This window comes from Canis lupus, chromosome 36, assembly GCF_003254725.2.
Source record: "Canis lupus dingo isolate Sandy chromosome 36, ASM325472v2, whole genome shotgun sequence".
NCBI lineage: Eukaryota > Metazoa > Chordata > Mammalia > Carnivora > Canidae > Canis > Canis lupus.
In genome coordinates this window covers 15,227,233-15,240,286 of record NC_064278.1, presented here as the reverse complement: position 1 = coordinate 15,240,286, position 13,054 = coordinate 15,227,233, and the positions used below count along the sequence as shown (strand labels likewise).

At 38.2% G+C, this 13,054-nt stretch overlaps 1 protein-coding gene across 14 annotated transcripts in view; it reads right to left on the bottom strand.

The window, feature by feature from the left end:
- MYO3B (myosin IIIB) overlaps window positions 1–13,054 on the bottom strand; it is a 427,138-nt gene that overhangs the window by 163,663 nt on the left and 250,421 nt on the right. For all 14 annotated transcript variants that reach the window (XR_003141433.3, XR_003141434.3, XR_003141436.3 and 11 more), the window contains 3 exons: window positions 4,131–4,242; window positions 2,988–3,150; window positions 1,582–1,662 (listed from right to left, as the gene is read on the bottom strand). Coding sequence is in view for 10 of the 14 variants with exons in the window: in XM_025460118.3 (XP_025315903.1) it covers window positions 1,582–1,662; window positions 2,988–3,150; window positions 4,131–4,242 (356 nt within the window). In the remaining 4 variants the exon portion in view is untranslated. The remainder of the gene's footprint in view (window positions 1–1,581; window positions 1,663–2,987; window positions 3,151–4,130; window positions 4,243–13,054) is intronic.

Genomic DNA, 13,054 nt, shown 5'->3' with positions numbered 1-13,054 from the left:
CTCCAGTTCCACAAAACAAAATTATCCTTCCGTGGTACCTACCACATAGGTGCTCTACCTAAAAGATGCAATCATGACTGGCCTGATAGGATGATGAAGCAAACCTGTCTCTGTTTTCATGCAGCCCTCATTTGGCAATAACAGAGTGTAAACAGGGAACCCTCTAAAGATCATTTTCAGAGAGGGAAAATATGATTTATGATCCTTCACACTGGACTCAGTGGATCAACAATATATAACCCAAAGTTTGTATTTTAAAACATATGTTGGGCTTTGAGCCAAACTGCAAGGTTAGAAATCAGACTGGGAGGGGCGGGGGCTTTGCATGCATGTGCTGTGTGCTGTGGTGTGTGGAGGTGGGCAAGTAGGGAACAAATGCACTTTGAGTTATCTTCCTTAAGCTGCAACTAGAATTGGACCCCTCTTCCAATGAACTCTTTGAAGTTGTAGAGCTTAAAATTCCTAGGGGGTGGTGTTAAAACTTGCACATTTACATCTAAATGACATCCCTTTCTTCCAAATATTTTGGTTCTGAATGAAGATGTCAGGTCTCTAAGCGGCTGGTGAAGAGAGTTCTGAGAAGCTTTCCTGGAGCCAGGTTCTGGGCAGGGACGACCTCAAAAAGGTTGCAGCTGTTGTATTTAAGAGTTTGCCGCAAGGCAGCAGTATCTGAAACCCTATCCTTCTTTGGGCTTGTGGAGTACAAGAGACTAGCTCCTGCTCTCTCATTCTGTCTCCACTTTTTTACATTCTCAGAGCTCCAGGCATGCTCTGGGGCCTACTTCTTCCAGGCCCTCAATTAGGCACATACGGCTTCAAATGATGAAGGGAACCCAGCTGGGCAGCCACCGTGGATACTGCCATTTGCAGAAGAGCAGAGCCACCCAGAAGCTAAGGACAGGTCCGATGAGGCAAGAACCAGAGCTCTCAGCACTCAGGCGGCCAGGCCCAAGCTGAGCCACAACACAGGGTAACCCCATGAGGTACAGAGGAGCACCTTAGCCACCTACAGCCCAGGGTGTGGGAAATTCCATTTGCTGGGAAAGTCCCTGAGCTATTCTTATCTCTGTGATGCTGAAAGACGGGTTTTGCATCTGATCAGAGAATTCCAAGGTTACTAGACACCTTCCCACTTAACTAGAGTTGAGCATGTGCTCTAGTTTCACAAATGACAGATTTGTGACTCCAAGAAGGAAAGAAATTTGTTCAGTTGGGAGTAATGAAGTTGACTTTATCCAAACTGCCTGTATTCACACATGCTGACTCTGCTACTGACCAGCTGTGTGACTGTGGACAACCTACTGCACTTCTCTATGACAGTTTCCCTCTCTATAAACTCAAGAATATAAGAGCACTTACTGAGAGCATCCTTACACAAATATGGCAAGCAGCAAATGCTCACTGTCAGCCTTATGATCATCATACAGGGGGTGTGTCAGCGCAAGCACTAGAACCCCAACTAGAACTCTTAACTCTTACTCCAGTGCTCCTGAATTATTAACCTCTCAGCTTTCTAAAATCATATGAACTCAATCACAGAATATTTTCAAGTGGATGCTATGAAAATGATGTTTTAATTACCTGCTTGAATAGGAACCGCAGACTCACTCCTTCTGTTGCTTATTTTCTTAAATTTCTTCCGAGCATCATATCCTCTCCAGGCTAAAAATATAAAACCATGTGCTAGGAATGACATTAATTTAGGAACGTGCCAGTGAATTGATATAAGCTGTTTTCCCTCCAATCTATTACCCCTCTCGTCTTCCCTCCTGCTTTCTCACTGAACAAAATAAGCAGAGATACGTGAGCGATGGTGGGGAACAAGAGGCCTCTCTGTACTTAGCTGGGCCTCCAAGATGCTTCTGAGAAGGAATTATTTTTGTTCTGGCAGTGAGTTTCCAGAACACTCTGGATTCTACATATGAATCACTGGGGACCTCTATCCCAGGTGAGACAGTTCCCTGTTATCCCAATCCCTGGAGGAAGCTGTGGTTCAGGACTTGGGAGCAGGGTGGTTTGGTAGGAAGAACTGGCATAGCCTGACCTGTTCAAATTTTTTTTTTATTTGGGAGGAAGATATGAACCTGGAATTTGAAGGAATGAAATAAAGAAGGGAGTCAAAGGAAATAATTAGTATCACAACACCTGCATTTGGTGAGAGTGAACCATGTGCCAAAAACTGTGCTTTGGGAGAAGAAAATACGCAACACTAAGGCAAAAGGCAAGGAAAATGGATGAGAAGAGAAAGGGGTGTTTCTCTGGGGGTGTTCTGAGTCCTATAGATAGAGGACTGGGGCATTAAGCTGCCCACTAGGAGCATGATCACATCACCTTTTCTCCCTCCCATTAGCATCACAGCTCTCCCTGTTGCTGAATATGGTCATGAAGTCCAGACAATATGGGTTATGAGAACACAAAGGAAATAGTCCACTATGTTCAAGATCTGATGTTTTCATAACCACTCAACAATGGCATAGAACTCAGGTGCTGTTTGTAATATAAATGACACACACACATGCAGAGACACTGAATGGGCTGGGCATATCAGAGAGCCTGGTGATTTGTTCCCTTGGTTTATAAGCTCTCTCTGTGCTAGAAAAGCCTTTGGGAAATAGCATTAGTCATTCTGATGCTGAGAACTTGGTAACAGGCCTGGGGTGTGTATTACATCAGTCATCTGGGAAAAGGGATGCAGGTCTGTGTGATTTGGCTTTTACCTCTACTCACTTCACACTACCTCTACCTTGCCACTCATCACACTGTGTTGTGACAGCTTGTTTGCTTATGTGAACATCAGAGGGACCATGGTAGTCTTACTCATGGCTTTATACCCAGCATCTAGCACAGGGCCTGCAACCGGCGCTCAATAAATATTTGCTGGAGCAAGGAAGAAAGGTAGGAAGAAGAGAGGAAGGGTAGGAAGAAGATAAGAAGCCACTGAGAAAAGCCCCAGTACTTGAGGAAATGCAAGATTCAGGAGCACTTACCTGACTGGACGGCAATAGCCCCCTTCTCTCTCTTCTCTCTGATTCTTTTGTATCTCCTGGCTGCAAGCCACCCCTTGGCATATGCCTGCAGCACAACCACTCTGCCTATGACTTCTTGCAGCAGCAAATTTAACTGCTCAACATGGTAATATTTGAGAAAAACCTGAAATGACATATTAGTTTTAGCATTACATATGGGCTCCCAAACAGATTCAGTCTACTCCAGAGTATTCTTAATAAAAATATTAAAACCACTATCTACATAAAGTTTACAGTGACTTCTTTTATGCTAACATTACTGACTTCCTGGGAGCAAACACAATACCTCTTTTCTAAGGTTGAGCCAATCCTTGATTATTGATACAAACAGATGGTGAGGTTAATGGAATTTAGGAGACCCCAAATGTTCTCCAAGCCTGCTTTATATCTGCCAGGAGGTCTATTTTCTCAATTGGATTTCTACTGTCTATCGCCACAGCCTCTAATGGAAGCACTAACCAACAGAATTGATCCATAGCCAGCAGTGGAAGTTTGGAAGGAGCACAACCAAATGACCCACCGTGATCTAATTCCTGCTGAGGAACAATGGTGTGGCCACAACACTCAAGGCTAAGACTGGCTTTGTACAGCAATTCAGAATGGATAATAAAAACCTGGGATGCAGGATGAGATGTTCCCTAAATGAAAAGCTATACACAATGAGGCTACTAGCTAGTCAGGGTACACAGTAAAAAACACAACATGAGTCTAATGAAAAATGGACAAAACTGTAAAAGATACTCATTATTGTCATTAATAAGATTTGTGAATCTCCATGAGATGCTGGAATAAGCAACATTTTAAAAAGGACATTTTTAATTTTTGTTATTTTTTTAAAAAGGGACCTTTAAAATGAGCTCAAAGTTCTCATTCTAGAAATGCTAAATGGTTCTCTCACTCTACATGCAGAACAGGAGGCAAACACTCCCCTTCTTGTCCAGAGGTTCTAGGACTCCTGACCCAACACCCTCAAAGATCATTGTTAGGTTGGGGTGTCGTCTGCTAAGCTACACAACTTACAAAGCCGTTCATATCACTGACAAGAGACAAACATACACAGAAGAGCATCATGGGTGACAACCTGAACAAAAAAGAAAGAACTACCTTTGTTTTTCCCAGCACCCAGTGATCTAATCTGCATTTTTCCAAGATAGCAACACAGCTCTCTTTGCTAGCAAAAGGTGTTTCATGTGCTTTGAATGCCAAGTAATAATACCTACAAAATAAAAGAGCAAAATGAAACATTTTTAGTTATCATTTGATTCAGTATAGTAGATATGCTCTGGACCCACTGGGATGCCTTGTTTTTTAATAGTAAATATTTCTTTTTTTTTAATAGTAAATATTTCTTGAGCACTAATATTAGCACACTAGGTAGTGAAAGGTATATAATTAATGCTTCTTAACTTGGCTCTTATATTTTCTGCTATGAGTATTTCCCTTTTAATACTGCTTTATAATTCATGTTCATGAATACTTGGTGTCTTTTGCATGTAAAATCAAAGAACCTAATCCTTTAATAAAACTGAAATTTAGACAGTTTAAATTTAGAATTCTAGTGAAAGTCATCATTTTATTTTAGCATTATTACAAAATAATTTGTAATCCCATGGTATAAATTTTGACTGTGCTTTGAAAAGTCCCCTCTGAAGCAATCTGTAGATAGCAAAAGTGATCATAGCCTAATACTACTGAATCAGTCTGCTGAGCTACATGTCCATCTCAAGGTACAGAGTGGGTATTTTTTTAAAATTTTTATTTATTTATTTATTGCAGGGGGCAGGGAACAGAGGGAGAGGGACAAACAGACTCTGCACTGAGCGTGGAGCCAGATGAGGGCTCCTGAGATCATGACTAGAGCTGAAACCAAGAGTCAGACATTTAACCAACTGAGCTACCCAGGTGTCCCTGAAGTAGGTATATTTTTTGATGTCATCACCAAAAACACATTTGTCTTCCCAAATTACTCATTTTAATGAACTTCCATACTTCTGGATAAATTCAAAAAATACCACAAAGAGTTTTTTCCCTCTCCTTTTCTTTATTCTCCCTATTAAAACACACACACACAGTGGTACATACAGTCTTTATAGAACAGATACTTTACCTTAGTTTTTCTTGAAAAAACTTTCAAGGATCTTTTCTCTGCTCTTTGCTGCCATCTATAATTAAACTCAACCCCTTGAAGTTTAAAAGTAAACTTCATTTCCTTGTCAAAGGCTTTTCCTGCCATTCCTCAGACAAGGCTGATCTGTTATTTTGGAATTACTGTACTTTTAAGTATAGAGCTGTTTGTTTTTTTTTAAATCACCTAAATACAAAATATGACCCTTTTACTTGCCAAATATTCCCATATCTTTCTGTTTATGGAAAAAATAAACATAGTTGATTAGCACTTTGGTCATTTATCTTTGTGCTACAAGACTGTTTTACAAGTTAGGATATAATGCTGAATTTGCTAGAAACATTTGCATTCAGAGATCTTGGGGAATGTTTCCAAGGCTTTGAGTCTCTGTTTCCACCATCGAGGAGAAGGAGTAGTGCTCTCATAGAACCCTGAATGGTGGCCAGGACCATGCTAGGTCATTTGGCCAAACCCAGGAACCTGTTCACAGAAGATACCTACTGGAGCTAGGCGGGAGGAGGGACAGCTGGGAGTCAGGCGTAGGCCTATCTGGGCAGTTCATGGCATTCTCACAGATTCTTCAATCTCACTTTTTTCAGGACTGTACTTTCAGTTGTGGTTTCTCTGATCTGGCTCTAGCTGAAGTAAAAAGATTGTGTTCTGGAATTTATGGGGATGGTGGGAATGGATGGCAAATCTATATAGGTGAATGTTTTGGGAAAGCTGAAGTACAGGTAGTTTAGGTATAAAAGTCAGAGGTAAAACCAGAATTTCTACATTCTTTCCATTAGGACTAGTCATTTATAGCATGAGCTCCCTTAGCTTTAATCAGTTCGGACTTGATACTAGTGATGATGAAGTATTTAAAGAGAATGTAATGAATGACCAGTCCTGTGCAAGATATAAAATGAATGAAAGATATATTCCAGCTCTTCAAACACGGATTTCTACTTGTTTTCTAGGCGTCTATAGATGGTTCCTAGCAATCTTTAATTTCTAAATAGGCAGAATGAGGGTCACCTGGGTGGCTCAGCAGTTGAGCATCTGCCTTCGGCTCGGGGCATGATACAGGGTCCAGGGATCGAGTCCCACATCAGGCTCCCTATGAGGAGCCTGACTTCTCCCTCTGCTTATGTCTCTGCCTCTCTCTCTGTGTGTCTCTCATGAATAAATAAAATCTTAATAAAAGATAGGCAGAATGAATTAAGAACTAACATAAATATTAAAACTCAACTTTGATACCTGGTCCTTCAACCCAAATCTCTTAATTTATTATAATATTCACATTTGGTTTAGTTTAGAAAGTGACGGGTAACAATCCTGCAAAGAAGTAAAGGTTTTAAAAAGTACTGAAGAAACATATAAGTGATATGTCTGTAGTAATCAGGTCAGATAAGTATAATAGATTTCCCTCATAGAGTAGTTTTGAATTCTGGAAGGTACCATGGTTAAAAAAAAAAAAAAAAAGTACTTTGGTTGAGCTCCTGTGTGCTTCAATATAAGGGCAAAACTGACAGGAAACAAGACAAAAGATCTATCAGCAAGAGGGATCTTTTGGGGAAGATCTATTTCACACCCACTTCTGAAGCAGTTTGATGAATTAAATAAGGAGATATGTAATAGCATATCTTGTTAAAGTCCTGAGGGTCTAGGCACTTAAAAGCATTGCAAAGACCAGGCCCTGAGATGCCTCTTGTAGGTAGAACTGATGCCTCAGATTGGAGCCTGAACACTGAGTTAAGAGTGAGAGGCTCTTTGTTGGGTAATCCTAAATCACTTACCTCTCTGCACCTGAATTCCCAGAGATGGGAATGAAACTAGATAAGTAGTTCTAAACTCTTCTAGGGGGACAGGGGCAGGGAAGAATTTCTGAAAACTTAGTAAAAAGAATCCATATTCTTTCTTAGGAAAATGTTCTTTTTCAAAAAAGATTTTATTTATTTATGAGAGAGAGAGAGAGTAGGAGCATGAGCAAAGGGTGAGGCAGAGAGAGAAGCAGACTCCTTGCTGAGCAGGGAGTCTAATGCAGACTCTGATCTGAGCCAAAGGCAGACGTTTAACCAACCAAGCCACCCAGGCACCTACCTCTCTTAGGGAAATGTTCTTAACATATTGCAAGGGGTCTACATAGCTCCTGATGGCCCTCCAAAGACCGAAGAGCCCTTTCCTGCTTTAGAACTCTATGGAAAGTGATCATTTTCCCCAGGTCTCATCTCATTAAAATATATAAGCTATTAAAATAAATATCCAGTTGGAAAATATTTCTACTCAAATATGTTTAGTTTTCTGCCTAAAATGGTATATGGAATACAGACTCTTCAAGGAAGAGTTTTTAAATTATAATAGGCTAAGCAGTTTGTAAACTATTAGTAAAAGCAACAGGCAACTAGAGATACATCCTCCTGCATTTAAATTATAGGATCATAAACAGGGAGTATCTATAAGGTTATAATGTCTATAAGAATACATTAGTTTTCTGTTGTTACACAACAGATTTCTCTAAAATGTAATGTCTTAAAACAGACAACTGTTATCTCAGTTTGTAAGGATTGAGAACTTAGAAGCAGTTTATCTGGGTAATTCTGGCTCAGAATCTCTCATGAGATTATAGTCAAGATGTCTACCAGGGCTGCAGTCATCTAAAGACTTGACTAACGCTGTATGATTTATTTTCAAGATGGCGCACTCACTTGGCTAATGGTAGAAAGTCTCAGTCTTTTATTGGCTGTTGGCAAGAGGTCTCTGTTCCCTGCCACATGGGTCTCTACAGAGAACTGCTTCAGTAACTTCATAACATAGATGGCTTCCCTCAGAAGCAGGGATCCCAGAGAGAGAGAGATCAAGCAGAAACCCACAATGCCTTTTATGACCAAGGCCTAGAAGTGACATACCATCACTTCCTTCATCTTCTATTCATTACAAGTAAGTCATTTAGTCCATACCACATTCCATGAGAGAAAAATTAAGTTCCACCTCTTGAAGGGAAGAATATTAAGTAATTTGTGGATATATTTTTAAACTACCACAAAGAATCTCTATAGAACATTAAATCTTTGTTGTACTGGTATAGAAAACTGTTCTTGGTGAGATGAAATGATTTGTCCAAGATGACAACAAATATATGACAAAGGCTAAGATTATTATTTAAGTCTTTGGACCTCCATGTTATTGATTTAAAAAAAAAAAAACTGATGCGAATCCAGTTAATAAAGTTTAGTTTTTGATGTAAGGGGGAGAAACAAAAAAAGAGTAAAGGGAATACATTTTCTCATCAGAAAAGACTGATAAATTTGCCTACATAAAGATAAAAATTTTTTACATAAAAACATTACAAATTTGGGAAGAATTGGTCTTTTTAAATTTTGTTATCTATTTAGGTACAATGGTTTTTTCGTATTAAAATCATGCTCTCTGCAGAAAGCCCTCAACAAAAGCTATTGCTTGGAATGTAGATACATCCCCACAAATCAATAGTGGTGAATTTCTTAGACTGACCTCCAAAGCCTATTTAAACTATTTAATATGAAGAATAGTACCTTTGAGGGGCACCTGGGTGGCTCTGTCAGTTTTTTGCTTTTGGCTCAGGTCATGATCCCAGGGTCCTAGGATAAAGTCCTGCATCGGACTCCCTGCTCAGTGGTTATCCTGCTTCTCCCTCTCCCTTTGCCCCTCTACCCCCACCTCCCCATTCATGCACGTGCTCTCTCTCTAGCTCTGCTCTCTCTCAAATAAATAAATAAATAAATAAAATCTTTTTTTTTCTTTATTTATTTATGATAGTCACAGAGAGAGAGAGATAGAGAGAGAGGCAGAGACACAGGCAGAGGGAGAAGCAGGCTCCATGCACCAGGAGCCTGACGTGGGACTCGATCCCGGGTCTCCAGGATCGTGCCCTGGGCCAAAGGCAGGCGCCAAACCACTGCGCCACCCAGGGATCCCAAATAAAATCTTTAAAGAAAAAAAGAATAGTCCCTTTGAGGCAAAACAGTGCTTTTTATTTTCCTCATTTCTCCTTTCTTGTGTTCTTCCTTAGTGCAGGCTGACAAAGTCTTTGGTAAGACAGAGTAAAGAAACACAGACTTAAATACAGCAAAGTTGTCCTAGGAGACCTGGTCCATATAAGCAAGATAAAGGCTTTCTCGTTTGTGTTGCACTCAGAAAACTGTGAGAGACGTATGTCTTGGAAACCATAATGGCCAAATGTACTTCTAAGGTAGAGCCAGGTAGAGCCAGGAACAAAAGCCTATAAAATCCCTAAGAACTTCTAGGCTTCCCTCAGAGGGAGTAGGATCCTCCAGAGAGAACAGAAAGGCAGAAAAGACTGAGGAGACTATAAAGAAGGAGTAAGATGGAAATGGTCCTAGACTTCCTTCAAGATGGGCTCTGGGCCTACTGAAAGAAACCTTAATTGCAAAAGAAAAGAAATTTTGGAATTTTTGCATGTTCCTGATCAGCTGCCAGTGAGGTTATTTTCTTTCTTGTAAAGAGCCAGGCTTGAACTCTTCCACACACAATGTGGGCAGAACTGAGGGATTACATCTGGCCAATTGTATTTCAAAGCCGACCCCCATGTGTTGGGAGACACCAAGGCAGCTAGAATATATAGGACAGAATACTAGGTGAGAGCTAACAAAGAACCTTGGACATCTGTGGAAGGCCTCTCAGGTATTCAGCAGAGTATTGATTAGCACATGCAAGAGGGGAAACTACCCAAGGCTGGCAAAAAAAACCATCTAATTAGAGAGACTAGTGCCTGATGGTCATAGAGGGCTATGAATAGTGCCTGTTTCTACCAGCCAGACTCATTAACCTCATAATTCATACTACACTGAAGAGAGTACTCAGAAGTGTGTTGCTTCAGTAGTGAGGAAATATTAGCCCTAAACATGGCTCTGCTTTTACCTAACAGATCTTAAATACAAGATCCAAAAGGATGAAACTATTTCCAAGTATAGGCATACTTCAGAGATACTATGGGTTCAGTTCTAGATTGCTGCAATAAATTGACTATTTCAATAAAGTAAGTCAAATGAACTTTTTGGTTTCCTGGTTCATTTGAAAGTTATAGATCACTATTCTACTAAGTAGTCTACTAGTGTATAATAGCATTATGTTTTTTAAAAAGTGCATACTTTAATTTAAAATACTTCATTGCTAAAAGATGTTACTATCATCTGAGCATTCAACAAATTGTGATCACTGATTACCATATCAAATATAATAATGAAAAAGTTTGAAATATTGTGAGAATTACAAAATGTGACACAGTGACATAAAGCAAGTAAATGCTGTTAGAATGGTGCCCTAGACTTAAACTTGATGTAGGGTTACCATAAACCTTCAATTTGTAAGAAATACAGTATCTGTGAAGCACAATAAAGCAAAGTGCAATAAAACAAAATATGCCTATAATTTAACATTATCTTAGAACAAAGCACAAAGATATTTATAGAGACATGAAAATATCCAGCACCCAAAATGATAAAACTGACAATGTCTGGCATCTAGTCAAAGATTATCAGGCACACAGGAAAATAGGACCTATAATAAGGAGAAAGTCAACTAGCTGAAATGGATCCAGAAGTAACACAGATAATAAAATTAACAGAGAAGAACATTAAAACATTTATTTTAACTGTATTCCATATGTTTAAAAAGTTAAATGGAGACACAGAGATACAAAAAAGTCCCAACTAGAATTTTTAGAAATGAAAACTACAATGTCTGAGACCAAAAAATCAAATATATATATGTGTATACACATATACACACATATATATATGCAGAACAGCAGCAATTGAGACATTGAAGAAAAAAGATTAGTAAACTTGAAAACATGACAATGGAAAATATGACAAAAGAAACTATACAAAATGAAACACAGAAGAAAAAATAATTTAAAAAAATAAAAAGAGCATTAGTGAACTATGGGACAACTTCAAGTGGCCTCAATACATGAAATTAAAAGTCCCTGAAGAGGAGGAAAGAAAAAAGGATACAGAAAAAATATTTGAAGAAATTATGGCTAAATATTTTCCAAATCTGATGAAAACTACAAACTAACAGATGTAAGTCCAAGCATACACACACACACACATAAAATAAATCTTGGGGGAAACTACACCAAAGGATATCATAATTAAATTGCTCAAGAACAGTCATAAAGAGAAAATCTTAAAAGCAACCAGAGAATAAAAGACAAGTTACATACAGGGGAACAAAGATAAATATGACATTAGAGTCTTCAACAGAAACAATGTAAGTGAGAAGATAATGGAGCAAAACCTTTAAAGAACTAAAAGAAAGAGAATTTTATACTCAGTGAAAATATTTTTCAAAAATAAGGGCAAAATAAAGAACTTTTTCAGACATGAAAAAGCTGAAAGAAGTCATCATCAGATGATCTCCATTATAAAGAAATGTTTCTTTTTTAAAAGATTCAGAAAACAAAGTAAACTATGGTAAGATTCTAATACTATTTGTGAAGTGACATAATAATTCTGCTTGAAGATAGGTTGCAGAAGTTAAAGATGTATATTGTAAATCATAAAACAACCCCAAAGTAATAAAAAAAAACTACAGCTAATAGGTCAACAAAGAGGATAAAGTGAAAGCATATAAAATGCTCAAAAATCTAAAAGAATTAGAAGGAGGAGGTGTCTGGCTGGGTCAGTTGTTGGAGTATGTAACTTTTAATCTTGGGGTCATGAGTTCAACTCCCACATTGGGTGTGGAGCCTACTTAAAATAAAATGAAATAAAATAATTTACAGAAAAATCAGAAGAAGAAGGAGGAAACAAAGAACCCATCAAACAAATGTGTTTGGGAAATAAATAGCAAAATTATTGAACCTAGCCAAACAAATAATGTTAAATGTAAATGGCCAAAACATCCCAATTCAAAGGTGGAAATTTTCAGACTGAATAAAAAAGCAAAGCATAACTATATGCCGCTTACAAAAAAATGTACAAATATAAAGACACAAGTAAGTTCAAAGTAAAAGATATACCTTGCTAACACTTATCAAATTAAAACTATAGTAACTGACTATATTAACACTAAAACAGAATTCAGAGCAAAAAATATTACCAGGGATATTTATTTTATGGTGATAAAAAGGTCAATCTATCAAAAGAACTAGGAATCCCAAGCATTTTTGTACCTAATAACATGAAGCTAAAACTGATTTGCAAGGAGAAACAGAGAAATCCACAATTATCCTCACAGAGTTCAATACCCTCCCCAATAATTGTTAGAACAAGCAGACAAAAAAATCATCAAGGAATCAGAGGGCTTAAACAACAAACTTGACTGGAAAATTCTAAAACATTCCAGCCAAAAAAGAAACAGACTATACATTCTTTCCAATTGAATATAGAAACATTTACCACAATAGGACATACCTGGGCCATAAAACATGACTTAATAAATTAAGTGCTCAAATCACACAAAGTAGGTTCTCTGATCACAGCAGAATTAAATTAAAAATCAACAATGGGAAGATATTTGAAAAATCCCCAAATATTCATGAGAAGACTTCTAAATATCCCATAGGTCAAAGAAGAAATCAAAAGACAAATTTAAAAACATTCTTGATCAAATGAAAATGAAAACAATCTATCAAAATTAATGGGAAACTGCTAAAGTAGTATTTAGAAAATTATACTATCAAACATCTATAATAGATAAAAAGAGGACAGCCCCGGTGGCTTAGTGGTTTAACACCGCCTTCAGCCAGGGCGTGATCCTGGAGACCAGGGATCAAGTCCACGTCGGGCTCCCTGCATGGAGCCTGCTTCTCCCTCTGCCTAGGTCTCTGCCTCTCCCTCTCTCTCTCTCATTCTGTGTCTCTAATAAATAAATAAAATCTAAAAAAAAAAAGAAAGAAAAGAAATAAAAGAAC